Source organism: Miniopterus natalensis, chromosome 8 (assembly GCF_054644295.1).
Source record: "Miniopterus natalensis isolate mMinNat1 chromosome 8, mMinNat1.hap1, whole genome shotgun sequence".
Classification (NCBI taxonomy): Eukaryota; Metazoa; Chordata; class Mammalia; order Chiroptera; family Miniopteridae; genus Miniopterus; species Miniopterus natalensis.
Window position 1 is genome coordinate 45,042,302 of NC_142088.1, and position 13,918 is coordinate 45,056,219.

Here is a 13,918-nt window from a genome sequence, read left to right on the forward strand (position 1 = left end):
GGGCACCTGGAGCACCCTACTTGGGTGGCTGGTAGGTTGTGACCCTGGACCCTACAGGACGCCTAGTACAAAAAGGCATTCTGCCAAACCTAGGAGATGTGGCAGCTCTACCTAGCACATAGAAACAAACACAGGAAGGCTGACAAAATGAGGAGACAAAGAAACATGAAAGAACAGAACAAAACTCCAGACAGATAACTAAACAAAATGAAGACAAGCAACCTACTAGATGCAGAGTTCAAAACACTGGTTATAATGATGCTCAGTGAACTTAGGGGAAAGTAGATGAACTTGGTGAGACCTTCAACAAAGTGATAGGAAACATAAACACACAGAACTAGAATGTATAAAAAAGAGACAGACAGAAATGAAAAATACATTAACTGAATGAACATATTACAGGGAATCAACAGTAGAATAGATGAAGCAGAGGATCTGTAAGACAAGGAAATAGAAAACACTCCATCAGAATAGCAAAAAAAAAACCAAAAAAAAGAATTTTAAAAATGAGAGTACATAAAGAGCCTCTGGGACAAATTCAAGCATACTAACATTCACATTATGGGGATGCCTGAAGAAGAAGAGAGAGAGCAACGAATTGAAAAGCTATGTGAAAAAATGACAGGAAACTTCCCTAATCTCATGAAGGAAATAGACATAGCACAGAGAGTCCCAAACAAGATGAGCCTAAAGAGGTCCACACCAAGATACATCATAATTAAAATACATTTCTGTTAAGCTTGATTAACTGATTTGGAGCACTATTTAGAACAATTATGAGACCAAGTTCAATCTCTTTAAGAAGTGGTTCTTGGATCAATTAATGATGCCTGTTACAGGCATTGGATCAGAAAATGATACTTGTGGACTATGTGAATAAGTCCAAGCAAAGTGAACCAGCCCTGTGACTACAGCCTATGACTTTGCTCACCATCTGCTTACTAGAGATGGCATTCGATTCCCCTCAGGCAAGACTTTTTAGAAATTACATGTATGCTAATCCTTAAATTTTTTCCCACAGGCTTTTGAAGATATATATATCGATCAAAGAAAGACCATTAAAATCTTACTAGAATATGCTGACATGATCTTCACTTACATCTTTATCCTGGAAATGCTTCTAAAGTGGATGGCATATGGTCTTAAAGCCTATTTCACTAATGGCTGGTACAGGCTAGACTTCATGGTTGTTATTGTACGTATGCAAAACTAAATTTTAAAGCTCTTTGGTTTGCTGCTCCCTCTTTACTCTTACTCTTTTACTATTCCATTTACTTGTATCCTCCTCTCCCTATACGTTTTTAGTCACCAACATCCCAAATTTCTTCATTTGTAATGTTTACTATTTACCCTTTTCTTATTCTAAAGCTTAAAATTCAGCACTTCACTCCTGGATTATTCTAACAGTCACCCATGTACCCTCCGCTAACAAAATAGGTTTATTGCACAGTATTTTGAAAATATCACCATCCTAAAATATTTAAATTCTGTTTGCTCAACTGTTAAATTATCTATCCAAAACGAGACTACTTATCATTACCTTCACCAGTACCACACTAATCCCAGCAACCAAAAATTCTCGTTTGGATACTGCAGTAGATTCCAAACTGATATTCTTCTTCCCACCACTCCCACTTTCATTCTGTTCTCCACATAGCAACTGTGTCTATTTTACTATTGTAAAATGGGAGTCAACTCAAGTCACTTCTCTTGAAACTCTCCAACAAACACTCCATATGGACTCACTCAGAGTAAAAGCGACAGTCTTTGCAAATAAGGGCCTACAAGTCTCTGTATGATGCAGTCTTATGTCCTCCTACTCACCCTTTCTTTCCCCCATCCTGGTCTGTGTGCTGTGCCACCAGCACTGGCCTTGAAGCGCCTCACATATGCCAAGATTGCTTCCGTCTTCGTGCCTTTGCACTTACTCTTCCATCCACCTGCAAGTTTTGCTGGCCCAGCTCATTTATGTCTGCTTAAATGAAACTCTGAAGTTAGGTCTTTCTGCACCACCTTTTTCAAAACGACAGTCACTCCACTACCTTTTCTTTCTCTGCTTTCTTCGTCTCCAAAGCACCTACTAATATTATATAATTTATTAACTGATCTTGCTTATTGCTTGTCTTTCCATACTGAAAGATAAGCCCCGTTCGGACAGAATTTTTTTTTTTCAATTTGGTTCTCTCCTTATCACCAATTCCTAGAATAATTCATGTCACGTGGTAGGTGTGCAATAATTTTTGCTGAATGAACCAGTGGCACCTTATTGTATAAGTAATGATTGAAACGTCTCAGTCTGTAAATAATAACTTAAAATATCTGACTTCTCTCTTTTAAATTATTTCTTGTAAATTAACCTTCTACTCCAACCAAACCAGACTGCATATTTCTCCATGTTTACACATGATACCCTTATTTCAAAGCCCACTTCAAGACCATCTCTTTAGTATAGGTTAAAAAAGGACAACGTTTTCATTTATGTTGCCTTGTAAATACAGAAATATGAAGGTACAATAAAAGTTAATCTTAACTCTACCACCTTATTCAATCTCCATTAACATTTATTACCCTCAAATCATTTTTATGTATATATGTTTACTTTAAAAAATAACCTTACTGTCTTTCTATACTTTGTACTTAGACTTAACAATATTCATATCCTTCTTGATGCCTGTCCTCTAAAATCTAATTTTCTATATTATCTTAACTATATTTATATATGGATGCATTTGTAAATATATTTAAAATTTTGTTTCAATGAATAAGTTGTATACTATTACTATTACTATATTGAAAATAATAATGAAACTGATTTTTAATCTCATTTCAAAATTTAAAAATGGATATAAATATTAATCCTTAATTATAAAGAACGTCAAATGTATGAATTTTGTTTATTTCAATAACATGTATTCTTATTACCAGAAAAAAAATTTAAATCTTTTTTTAGTGATTTCGACAAAATGATTCTCTTACAACTTTGTGAGTCATCGTTAAGATGTATTGATATATATATTAAAGCTTTTGCATATTTCTTGATGGGCTTTGACTATGTATCTTTTTTAATGAATGCAGAGTTCTTTTTATAGACTGTTTTGTTAAAGTTAAAATCAAATCCTATTATTTATTTTTCATATATCTAGGTATTTTGTCTTAACTTAATCGGCAAATCTCGGGAAGAGCTAAAGCTACTGGCTTCCATTAAATTCCTTCGGGCACTTAGAGTTCTATCTCAATTTGAAAGAATGAAGGTAAGAGAGAAATTTCTAAACTAATCTACTAAACTTCTACAGACGTAAGGTTTTGTAATCTCATATCTTTAACAATTCTAATACAAAAACCTTATATTCTACTACTTATAGAAGAAAGGTATATTACCTATGCTTATTAGGGTTTTAGGTCTGTTGCTCATAAGATATGAAAACTAATAAAAATAAACAAAAATTTAAAAAGCCCTAATAGTTAAGAGAAAATATTTTTGGCAGAAATCCACTTGCCTTGTCGCCGCCCCAAGGCAAGCCTCGTCCCTGAGTTCCCTTGCTTATTAAACCCGTGTAAGGGGCCAGTTGGAATTGAACCTGGGAACTGGGGAGGCTGTGAACCAGCCCTTCCCGATCAAATGCCCCCCTGCGCTGCTCCTCGACGGGGCCTCGGGAGCCCGGAGGCGCCCGGAGGCGCCCCGAGGGCAGAGCTGGGTCCACCCTGCGCCGCGGACCCTCCAGCGTTGGCTCCGCGGAAACGGGCCGCTGCGGAGGGAGCGGGCGGGTGCAGCCAGCTGGGCTGCGGGGCCTCCTGGCGGCCGCTCGCCCGACTCCTCAGCTCCCTCCTCCCTGCCCTCCCCGCCCCACTCACCTTCGGGGGGGGGGGGGGGGGGGATGGTGCCCCCCGTGAGGGTGCGCATTGGCCCAGCGCCCAGCGCCCAGCGCCCAGCGCAGGGGTGACGGGAGCAGCCGCGGAGCTGCCTCCCGCGGAGAGCGCAGCCGGACAATCCAAGGACAGGATTACAGTAGCCGTTCTTAGGTCAGGGTCAGATCCAGATCTTAAGCTCCATCTCAGCCTCCGAAAGTTCTGTGGTTTGAATGCTCTCCTAGGATATAGCACTGAGTATATAAGGGAGCTACAAGATTACAAAATTAATATTTTATGTAGTTAACAAACTTCAGGTCTTGATGCTCTCACTTTTGAAATATTTGGGTCAACCATCTCCATGGCTTTTATTACATATGTACTAACAGGCATAGCATTTTTTTTATCAGAGGCATCAGTGCACCTGTTGAAATATCTAAAGTGTCGACAGAGGAATGTGACTTAGTTTTAGAAATAAAGCCTTATTAAAAACACAATTAAAAGTCAAAATATTAAATCAAGACCAGAAAACTAAGGAATATAAGCAAGAAAGTACAGGCAAATGTATCTGTATCCAGTAACGGCTGAGGGAAGGAAAGGTTAGAATGGTAGAAGAGAAAAATCAGTGGTCTCTCAGAAAAAGGGAGAAGTGATTTGGGGGGAGGGAGTCGAAGGTGTAAATGCTCACTGAAAGATAAAGAACTAGCAGAGATTGTCTTGGCTGAGTTGCCCAGCTGGTTGGTTTGTCCACGCATGACCCAAAAGGTTTCGGGTTTGATTCCCAGTCAGGGCATGTATCTTGGTTGTGGGTTCCATCCCTTGTTGCTGTTTCTCTCTCTCCACCCCTTTCTCTCCCTCTAAAAGTCAATAAAAACATATCTTCTGGTGAAGATTTAAAAAGTAGCAAAGATTGAAAATATTCTATTGGATATAACAACTGGTTTACATTTGCCATAACAGCATTAGTGGGGTGATAAGAATAACATTTTGATTGTAATATTAAAGGGTGAAGGGAGTTGAGGAAATGGAGGCAGTGATTATAGACTATTGCTGTTACTCAAATTTAGGTGGTGAATTCACTTCCCAAACTTCCCACTTGAAGTGTTTTACCAGGGACACAGAGTGGTTCAGTGAAGTGCTTTGTGATTTTGTGAGGTTTAGCTGCTTAATCAGTGTCTCTTGAAACAATCTCATGATCTTCTCTTATTTCCTCTGCCGCTTCTTTACTTTCTCCTTTGTAGGCTGTTCCTTCTGAAGGTTAGAATCCCCAAGAATTATGCCTGGGCCTATTTTGCTCTCATTTTATATGCTTTCCATTGATTTTGGAGAGAGAGAGGAAGGGGCAGAGAGAGAAACACCTATTCATTCCACTTATTTATGCATTCATTTGTTGATTCTTGTATGTGCCCTGACCAAGGATTGAATCCACAACCTTGGTGTCTATCTTGGCACATCAAGAGGATACTCCAATCAACTGGAAATACTCTAACCAACTGAGCTACCCAGCCAGGGCCTTGTATGCTTTCTAGATAGTCTTACACATACACACAGGTTCACTTGTCTTGCCCATTTCTTGCACAATAGTTGATAAACATGAAATAATTCTTTATTCTAGCATTTATACTAATCGGCTCTGTTCTTTTAATGATTTCTTTTTTACTAAAAACATTTTGAGAATATCTGGATTTTTAATGCATTTTTTGAAAATATATCTTTATTGATTTCAGAGAGAGGAAAGGAGAGGGAAAGAGAGATAGAAACATCAATGATGAGAGAATCATTGAGCACGCCCTCGACTGGGAATCAAGCCCACAACCCGGGCATGTGCCCTGACCGGGAATCGAACCCTGATCGCCTGGATCCTAGGTTGACGCTCAACCGCTGAGCCAAGCCTGGCTGGCTTTAATGCATATTTTTAATAGAAATTTATTATTTTGGTTATTTAAATACCAGCATGGGTGTGGCCCATTAAATCTTTAGAAATGGCCCTTTTTCTGTTATTTCAATATGACATTACATTAATTAGTATTTCCAATTTAATCAAAATATTTTCACATTTCTTACCTAAAGTTTACCTGTTTGCTTTTTACATTCCAGGTGGTTGTGAGAGCTTTGATAAAAACAACTTTACCTGCTTTGAATGTGTTTTTGGTCTGCCTTATGATTTGGCTGGCTTTTAGCATCATGGGAGTATGCTTATTTGCTGGCAAGTTCTATCAGTGCATTGACCCAACAAGTGGAGAAAGGTTTCCTACATATGAAGTCAGGAATAAGAATCACTGTGAAAGTCTTATACTCAATGAGTCCATGCCATGGGAGAATGCAAAGCTGAACTTTGATAATGTTGGAAATGGTTTTCTTTCATTGCTTCAAGTAGTAAGTATGCTTTTGATTTTATCTATTACCTGTTCATCTATGCTGTGGGTCAACATAAGGACAAAATGTGGGTGATTAATACAATTGGTTATAAATTATTTTAGCTATTACTTGTTGTAGAAACATATTATGAACAAATAAGTTCATTTGGAAAAACAAAAGTGAAACAGTTTCTGCACTTTTTGGAGAAACCAGGGGAGATGAAGGCAGGACTGACTGAGGAAATGGCAGGTACTGGCCAAACCTGTTTCCATCAATGATCATGTAATTGGGTCACAATATTTGGGCCAACTCAAGTTACTACAGTTTTATTTCTGCTTAGTTATTTGAAGAATGGCTACTCAGTCACCCAACATCAAGCAGATGTGAGGAGGTGAACCATTCCTGTCTTAGATCCCCCATAGAAGAGCACATATATAGCACTTACAAGTAACTATGACACTTAGGTAGCACATATTTATTTACTATTTATCTACCTCTCTACCTATATCTCCCTCTTTCTATTTATACTATCTTAAAATATTTAAGTTATTAACTACAGTTACACTAAATAGTTTTAAATAGTTAACATACAACATAAAGGTACTAATGAAAATGGGAAAGATCTGCTACACAATATATTGAAGTGTGGTCAGCCTTACTAATCAAATGTTTATTAATAACAGATTGAGTTTTACTTTTACTTGCCATGAAGCATAATATTTCTATAAGAATTAAATATATGCAATTTTTACAGGCAACATTTAATGGATGGATCTCTATTATGAATTCAGCTGTTGATTCTACTGGTGTAAGTACAATATAATCTTAAAGTCATTGCTAAAGTTCAAGCAAAGTCATTTTTGTAATTCAAGAACTGGGCACCATCAAGAACAGTAATTAACAGGGTAAAAGCAAATGCTTATGCTAGACAAAAATTAAATATTATTTAGATTGAGTATTTCATGGACAATGAAATCCTTTCAGGATTATATACAGTGGTTGAGCCCAATACGCCCATCTGAAGGAATATCAGACTTCATAACAATTATTAGACCAATACAATAAACTTTAAAATCCAGTAAACAAAGCAATGGTATCCCTTCACCAAGGATCAAAGAGGAAACATACCTCAAGTAGCATTGTTGGATTTCCTTGTCAGAAATTGTTTTATAAATCTTGTGTTTTAAAAAGTCAGTATCAATATTTTTCTTTTTTCCCCCCCCACTTTTCATATATTTTTAAAGAATTTCTTTTTAGTGCACTTTTAAGTTCACAACACAATCGAGAGGGAGATACAGATATTTCCCATATACCCCTTCCTCCACACATGCATAGCCTCCTCATTGTTAACAACATTCACCAGAATGGTGTGTTTTTTACCACAAATGAATCTACATTCACACATCAGTCACCCAAAGTTCATGGTTGACCTTGGGGTTCACTCAGTGTAGTACATTCTACGGGTTTGGACAAATGGATGGTGACATGTACTCATTATTACAGTGTCAGACAGAGTATTTTTCTGATGTAAAAATCCTCAATGCTCTTTCCTATTTTGCTTCTTTTTTAACTTTTAGGTAGATATGCAGCCTGATTTTGAAAAGAACATCTACATGTATTGTTACTTTCTGGTCTTTATTGTCATTGGATTATTTCTCCCTCTGACTATGCTGATCGGTGTTATCCTTGCTAATTTCAACAAGCATAAAATAAAGATAAGTATAAATATTCTTTGTTCATCAAAACCTGAGAAAAATCAAACACATTTATAAAAAGGTCCTGCTTCAAATGATTGGTTTTAGATTCAGCTTAATGTCATTTTCATTTGGCACTTATCTAAAAAAAGATTGATGTTCCTGTATATTGATAAACATTGCTAAAATGTCCATTCTGTACATTATTTTCTATATTCAAATATGTACTGACAAGTTTAGAAGGTAAAGATTGCAAGTGTTTCTGTATGTATATTAATAAATAATGACATGCTAAAAAATAAAACACATTGTGCATTTGCACAAATATGTGGTAGAAGTTTAAGAAAAATCAACCACACTTTTCCCTCTCTGAAAATTTCAAAGCCTGCAGAGTCATAACCAGCACAGACATTTTCTCAGAGTAGCTTTTCATGCTAGCAGTAGAGAGTCATAAATTCTAATTGGATGGCCTAAATAGGAGTGCTTGAAATGAATAAGAAAGAATTCAGAGGCAGAATTGAACAGCTTATTTGGTGCCATCCCCACACAAATATTCCCTTCAGGGTTTCTACAAATTGCAAAGGCCTCAAAAGTCATCTACGTCTGCTTAGTCTAACCACAGGGACCTACTTTCTACTGGTGTAGGAAAGCCTTCTAACGAATTGAAGAAAAGAATCATTTAATTTTGAAAGTACAATTTAGCCATGTCATCAACGTTTAGCTGTGTGCAGAATCTGGTAAACAAACAACTCTGAGTCTCCACTAATCAAATGGGAATAGAGAGGTCAGTGGTCAAATATATAGAAAGATAAGCCTTTCTAGACATTCCATTTCTCCTTTGTCTCAGTCTAACAAGAGGTCGGCCTCAGGAAACTGAAAAGTTAAAATAAGGTTGACCACCCACAGGAAGGTACACCAGAAGATAACAGTATCAGTCACTATCTGTACATATTCTATATCGTGCTGAAAGTCAGACACATTTGAACATGATTTGGTTCATTGCAGTTAAGCCTTTTATAAAAGATTAAACCAATCATTGCCAAGCTTTCCAAAATGCATATTAATATAAAGTGAAATTTGGATTAAATTTTATTTTAATATATTTTTCTTTCATGCCTTTACCAAGGAGGCTCAAATATCTTTATAACAGAAAAACAGAAGAAACAATATTGTGCACTGAAGAAGCTGATGTGTGAAAACTCGCAAAAAATAATACCTCGCCCAGGAGTAAGAAAATATCTAGATTTTTTTTTTTTTTTGAAGCTGCTAAAAAAGTTCCCTTGATATCTTCATCTTTAAAAATAAACATGTGTTTTTAAAATTCTTAGCAACAAAATTCTTAGCAACAAATACTTCTGACAGAATTTTTAAAAATGTGTTCCTTGACAAAGCTTTTCATGGTGTTCTTGTTTGTTTTGACGCTGTGCTGTAATTCTAGTTTGGTAAAAACTTGGGCCCTAACATATCCTCATATTTATGCCTGGAGGAAAGTTGTAAATCTAAAGCCTGTGTGTGTGTCTGGATATCCTATTAATACGACTATTTCACCTTTTTCTTTACCCACAGAACAAGTTCCAAAGATTCATCTTTGACTTGGTAACAAGTCAAGTTTTTAATATTGTCATTATGGTTCTTATCTGTCTCCAAGCAATAACCATTATGATAGAAAGTGACGGACAGAGTTCACAAATGGACACTGCTCTCATCTGGATTAACCTAGTTTTTGTTATGCTGTATACTGGAGAATGTGTGCTGAAGCTCATTGCTTTCCACTGTGACTATTTCACCAGTGGATGGAACATTTTTGATTTTATGGTGGTCGTTCTCTCTATCACAGGTAAGATTTTTGTGTAGTGAGATTTTCATTTGTAGTACTATTAATTCAGGCAAGTTCTTATAGTAAACATCTCCTGAGATATAGCCTCTAATTCAGCAAAACAGGTAAGGACCTTTGTTATTTCCATAGAAAAGCTTTCCATGTTTGCATCATACCTGTACACATGCCTGACAGATAGAAGATATTCAAAAATGCTGTTTGAATTAATACATAGACTACTTCACAGGCCACAAGGTAAATACTTAATTACCCCTTCAGCATATCACCTACATTATTTTTCTAGGATAACACTAGGTATCTATATATCTTAGCAGGATATAACCTTTCAAGCTCATTGTTTTTCCTTTCCTCTAATCTCTAAACTGTTTACAACTTTCACAACAGTAGAGTTTCAGGCTTTAGTAAATTGGCCACTAGTTTTACTCTAAAGATCTGAGTCTTTTATTTAACCAGTATATTTGATTACCCTCTCTGTGAATAGATATTACACTATATGCAAAGAATTCATTAGTGAACAAGTTAGGCATAATTCCTGTATGCCTACAATTTATAATCTATTAGGGGACACAAATAATGAACAGTGCATTTTAATGTGCCATTAAGGATACAGTAAGGTTATGTAAGGCATGTTACAGCAGCACATCAGTGAGGAACACCTCATCAGTAAGAAGAGGTCAGAGAAAACGTCATGGAAGAAGCAAAAATGTAAATGGTTACCTATTGGATTAGGATGTAGCCAAGAAATTATCTGGGAAAAAAGTGTTTTAGAAAGAGGAAAGTTTATTGTCTGCCCCCTGGAGGACAGCTACTAGAATGTCAGCTCCATGAGAATAGGGTCAGTAGTTAATGTTTATTGTCAAGGACTATTCTGTGTAGTCAGTAGTAAAAAAATATACATGAACTGTGCCCAGTTATGTTTCCAGAAAATTCACTCATTCACCTGGTAGTGGAAGCAGTGCAAGCATTGACCGACATGTACAAGAAGCTTGACTGAAAGTACATGAAGACAGGAGGGAGCAGATAGGAAGGTAACAAAGGAATATGGAATTAAAGAGTCTTATGAGGCTGAAGTAAGAGTTACTAAGTCAGAAACCTGGAAAGAGAGGGAACTGCAGTCAGAGAGAAAGCTGTTTGAACTTGAGATCTCAGAAGGCAGGTATTCTGCTGGGTCCAGAATGTGGCCAAAGATGTGTATGACTAAAGTAAAATGGTGGCGATTGTTAAAATTTAAAAAGCCAAAGACTGAGAGACTGACCTTTGAATGGGTGGTTGATGGTAAGTGCTGAGATGGAAGGGATTACTTGAGCCAAGTACCAAAGACTCCAGTTGAATATAGATGAGGAGGAATGACTAGATTGTAGAGCTAGGAATGTCGGAGATGGTATTGTTAAATGACATGCTCCACAAGGAGTTGAATTTTTTTTCTTTTCTTTCTAAAAACAATGGGAAGGAAAGGTATCTAGAAAGGTGTCTGAAAGGAAAATAATAGAAGCCTACTTATTCCATCTTTCTACCCTGAGAAATATGGAGTGGGAAAGAATGAGCTGTCTGTACTCTAGAGAACGTAGAAAAATATGCTTACAATTAATAAATAACTCCTGCATGATGGAAGAGTTTGAAAAATTGAGGAGAAATGAAAACTTGAGCCAGAGTAGAAGGTTCATTAATCTGCAGAGACGAGGTTATAGATAAGACAGAGCATCAGAGAGAATGCCAACATTAACAGTGACAAAGCTCAACAGAAATGTGGAACATAATTCTTCCATATTCAGCAAACATACCATCTCATTTAGAAGCTTCACATGATTCTCCCCTCCCCCACCTTCTCAACTCAAAATGAACCATGTTCCCTCCACTAATTCCAGAGAACATCCCTTATGCTTTTTATGGTAATTATGATTTCACTTTGTTTTATAGTTCTCTCTCTCACTTTCATAGTCCCCTCATTCACCTAACACTACCAGAAAAAAGTTCTAGGCGAAGACTCATTAATTCAGTTCACATTGAAAAACTCGTAAGGGCCCAAATACTATTTATGAAATAAATAAACTAAATTATAATATGTGAGTCACTGGATACAGTGTACAGATGATGTGTTGTAGAATTGTCCACCGGCTACCTGTATAATTTTGTTAACCTATGTCACCCCAATAAATTCAATAAAAAACATTTTTGTAATTGTATTTATCAACCAGATTTTCCTTCTTTGCATTATAATTAGCTTAAATGTCTACCTCTACAGATTACAAGGTCTTTGAGGACAGAAATCACAGTATTCATCTTTGGATATTTGCACGACACCTTTATTAACTATCCAATAAAGGTTGCATAGAACTAAATTTCTTGATCCAACTACAATCAGAAAAAAATGACTATTGTCCTATATTACAGACTCATACCCTCTGTGATTCCAGAAGTATTTGATACACAAGACTCTTAAGATGATGGTACAAATAATTCTCTTCCAAATTTTGCTAGATACTCTGCGCATGCCACAGTTATTATTTGGCTAACCCAAACTTTCCATATGTGCTAAATGCTATATGGGAAGGATGAATAAAATGATCTTAACATATAGAAAATGATAAAATGTAAAATAATTTATATTCTTCCAAATACCATCGAACTGGAATAATTTTATTGCCTGCTTTATCTTCCCCACACCAAGGACTACTTCTGCCTCTGATGGTAGGGTACTACTTTGTATCCCCTTCCCTTGTGCAACTGATACTCCTCTCTCGAATCATCCACGTCCTGCGTCCTGGGAAGGGCCCGAAGGTGTTCCATGACCTGCTGCTTCCTTTGGTGCTCTTCCTCCCAGCGCTGTTGAACATCAGTCTTCTCATCTTCCTGGTCATGTTCGTCTATGCCATCTTTGGAATGTACAATTTTGCCTATGTTAAAAAGGAAGCTGGAATTAATGATGTGTCCAACTTTGAAACCTTTGGCAGCAGCATGCTCTGTCTTTTCCAGGTTACAATATTTGCTGGTTGGGATGGGATGCTCGATGCAATTTTTAACAGTAAGTGGTCCGACTGTGATCCTGATAAAATTAACCCTGGGACCCAGGTTAGAGGAGATTGTGGTAACCCCATCGTTGGAATTATTTATTTTGTCAGTTACATCCTCATATCATGGCTGATCATTGTAAACATGTACATTGTTCTTGTTATGGAGTTTGTAAATATTGCTTCTAAAAAAAGAGCCAAGACGTTGAGTGAATATGATTTTAGGAAATACTTTCAGGTGTGGAAGAGGTTTGATCCTGATGGGACCCAGTATATAGACTCTAGCAAGCTTTCAGATTTTGCAGCTGCTCTGGATCCTCCTCTTTACATGGCAAAACCAAACAAGGGCCAGCTTGTCGCCATGGATCTTCCAATGGCTGTTGGGGACAGAATTCACTGCCTTGACATCTTACTTGCTTTTACAAAGCGAGTTGTGGGTAAAGATGTGAGGATAGAGAAACTTCTTTCTGAGATGGAATCAGGGTTTGTGTTAGCCAACCCTTTTAAGATCACATATGAGCCAATTACAACTACTCTGAAGCGCAAACAGGAGGCAGTTTCAGCAACCATCATTCAGCGTGCTTACAAAAGTTACCGTTTGAGGCAAAGTGACAAAAATACATCAGATATTCATATGATAGATGATGACAGGGAAGTTCAAGCTACCAAAGAAGATGCTTAATTTGATAAAACTTAGGAAAAGCCACCTATTCAAGGCCAGATCTAATTCCACTTACAACCTTTTCACTTTCTTCACATATCTCAAAAATGTTAAAAGTTTAAGTCAGAAATAAAAGATTAGAGAAATTAAAGATTTCAATCATTGATTGTTTACAACTCACGGAGGTTAAGCTTGTTTTCACAAGACTCCATGTAAAATTCACTTTTTTATCCCTCCATACTCAGTGTAACCAAGACAGCCCTTTAAATCACTGCAGTGAGTTAAAGTGGTTAAACTTGCCACTTGGTAATCCACCGCTTGGTTTCTCTCTATGATTTATGTAGTGCGTGCTGCTTCTGGAGCTGGGGTGGTGGTGGTAGAGATTAGTAGCAAAAGGGCCTTCCTTGTGTATTTTGTCTACTTTAACTTGATGGGATTCAAGACCCTCTTTTTTTAATGTAGGATGGTGTTTAAAAGCCGTACAATGCTACAGGCCATTAAAGCATGAACTTGC

General features: G+C 37.1%; 1 protein-coding gene across 1 annotated transcript in view; it reads left to right on the forward strand.

Annotated features, from left to right (window-relative positions):
• The window catches only part of SCN7A (sodium voltage-gated channel alpha subunit 7), a 73,018-nt gene extending 59,548 nt beyond the window's left edge, over window positions 1–13,470 (forward strand). Inside the window, 8 exon segments of the mRNA XM_087819802.1 lie at window positions 1,022–1,195; window positions 3,144–3,251; window positions 5,944–6,222; window positions 6,959–7,012; window positions 7,782–7,923; window positions 9,025–9,125; window positions 9,465–9,735; window positions 12,404–13,470. Coding sequence (XP_087675928.1) covers window positions 1,022–1,195; window positions 3,144–3,251; window positions 5,944–6,222; window positions 6,959–7,012; window positions 7,782–7,923; window positions 9,025–9,125; window positions 9,465–9,735; window positions 12,404–13,470 — 2,196 coding nt within the window.
• The last annotated feature ends 448 nt before the right edge of the window (window positions 13,471–13,918 follow it).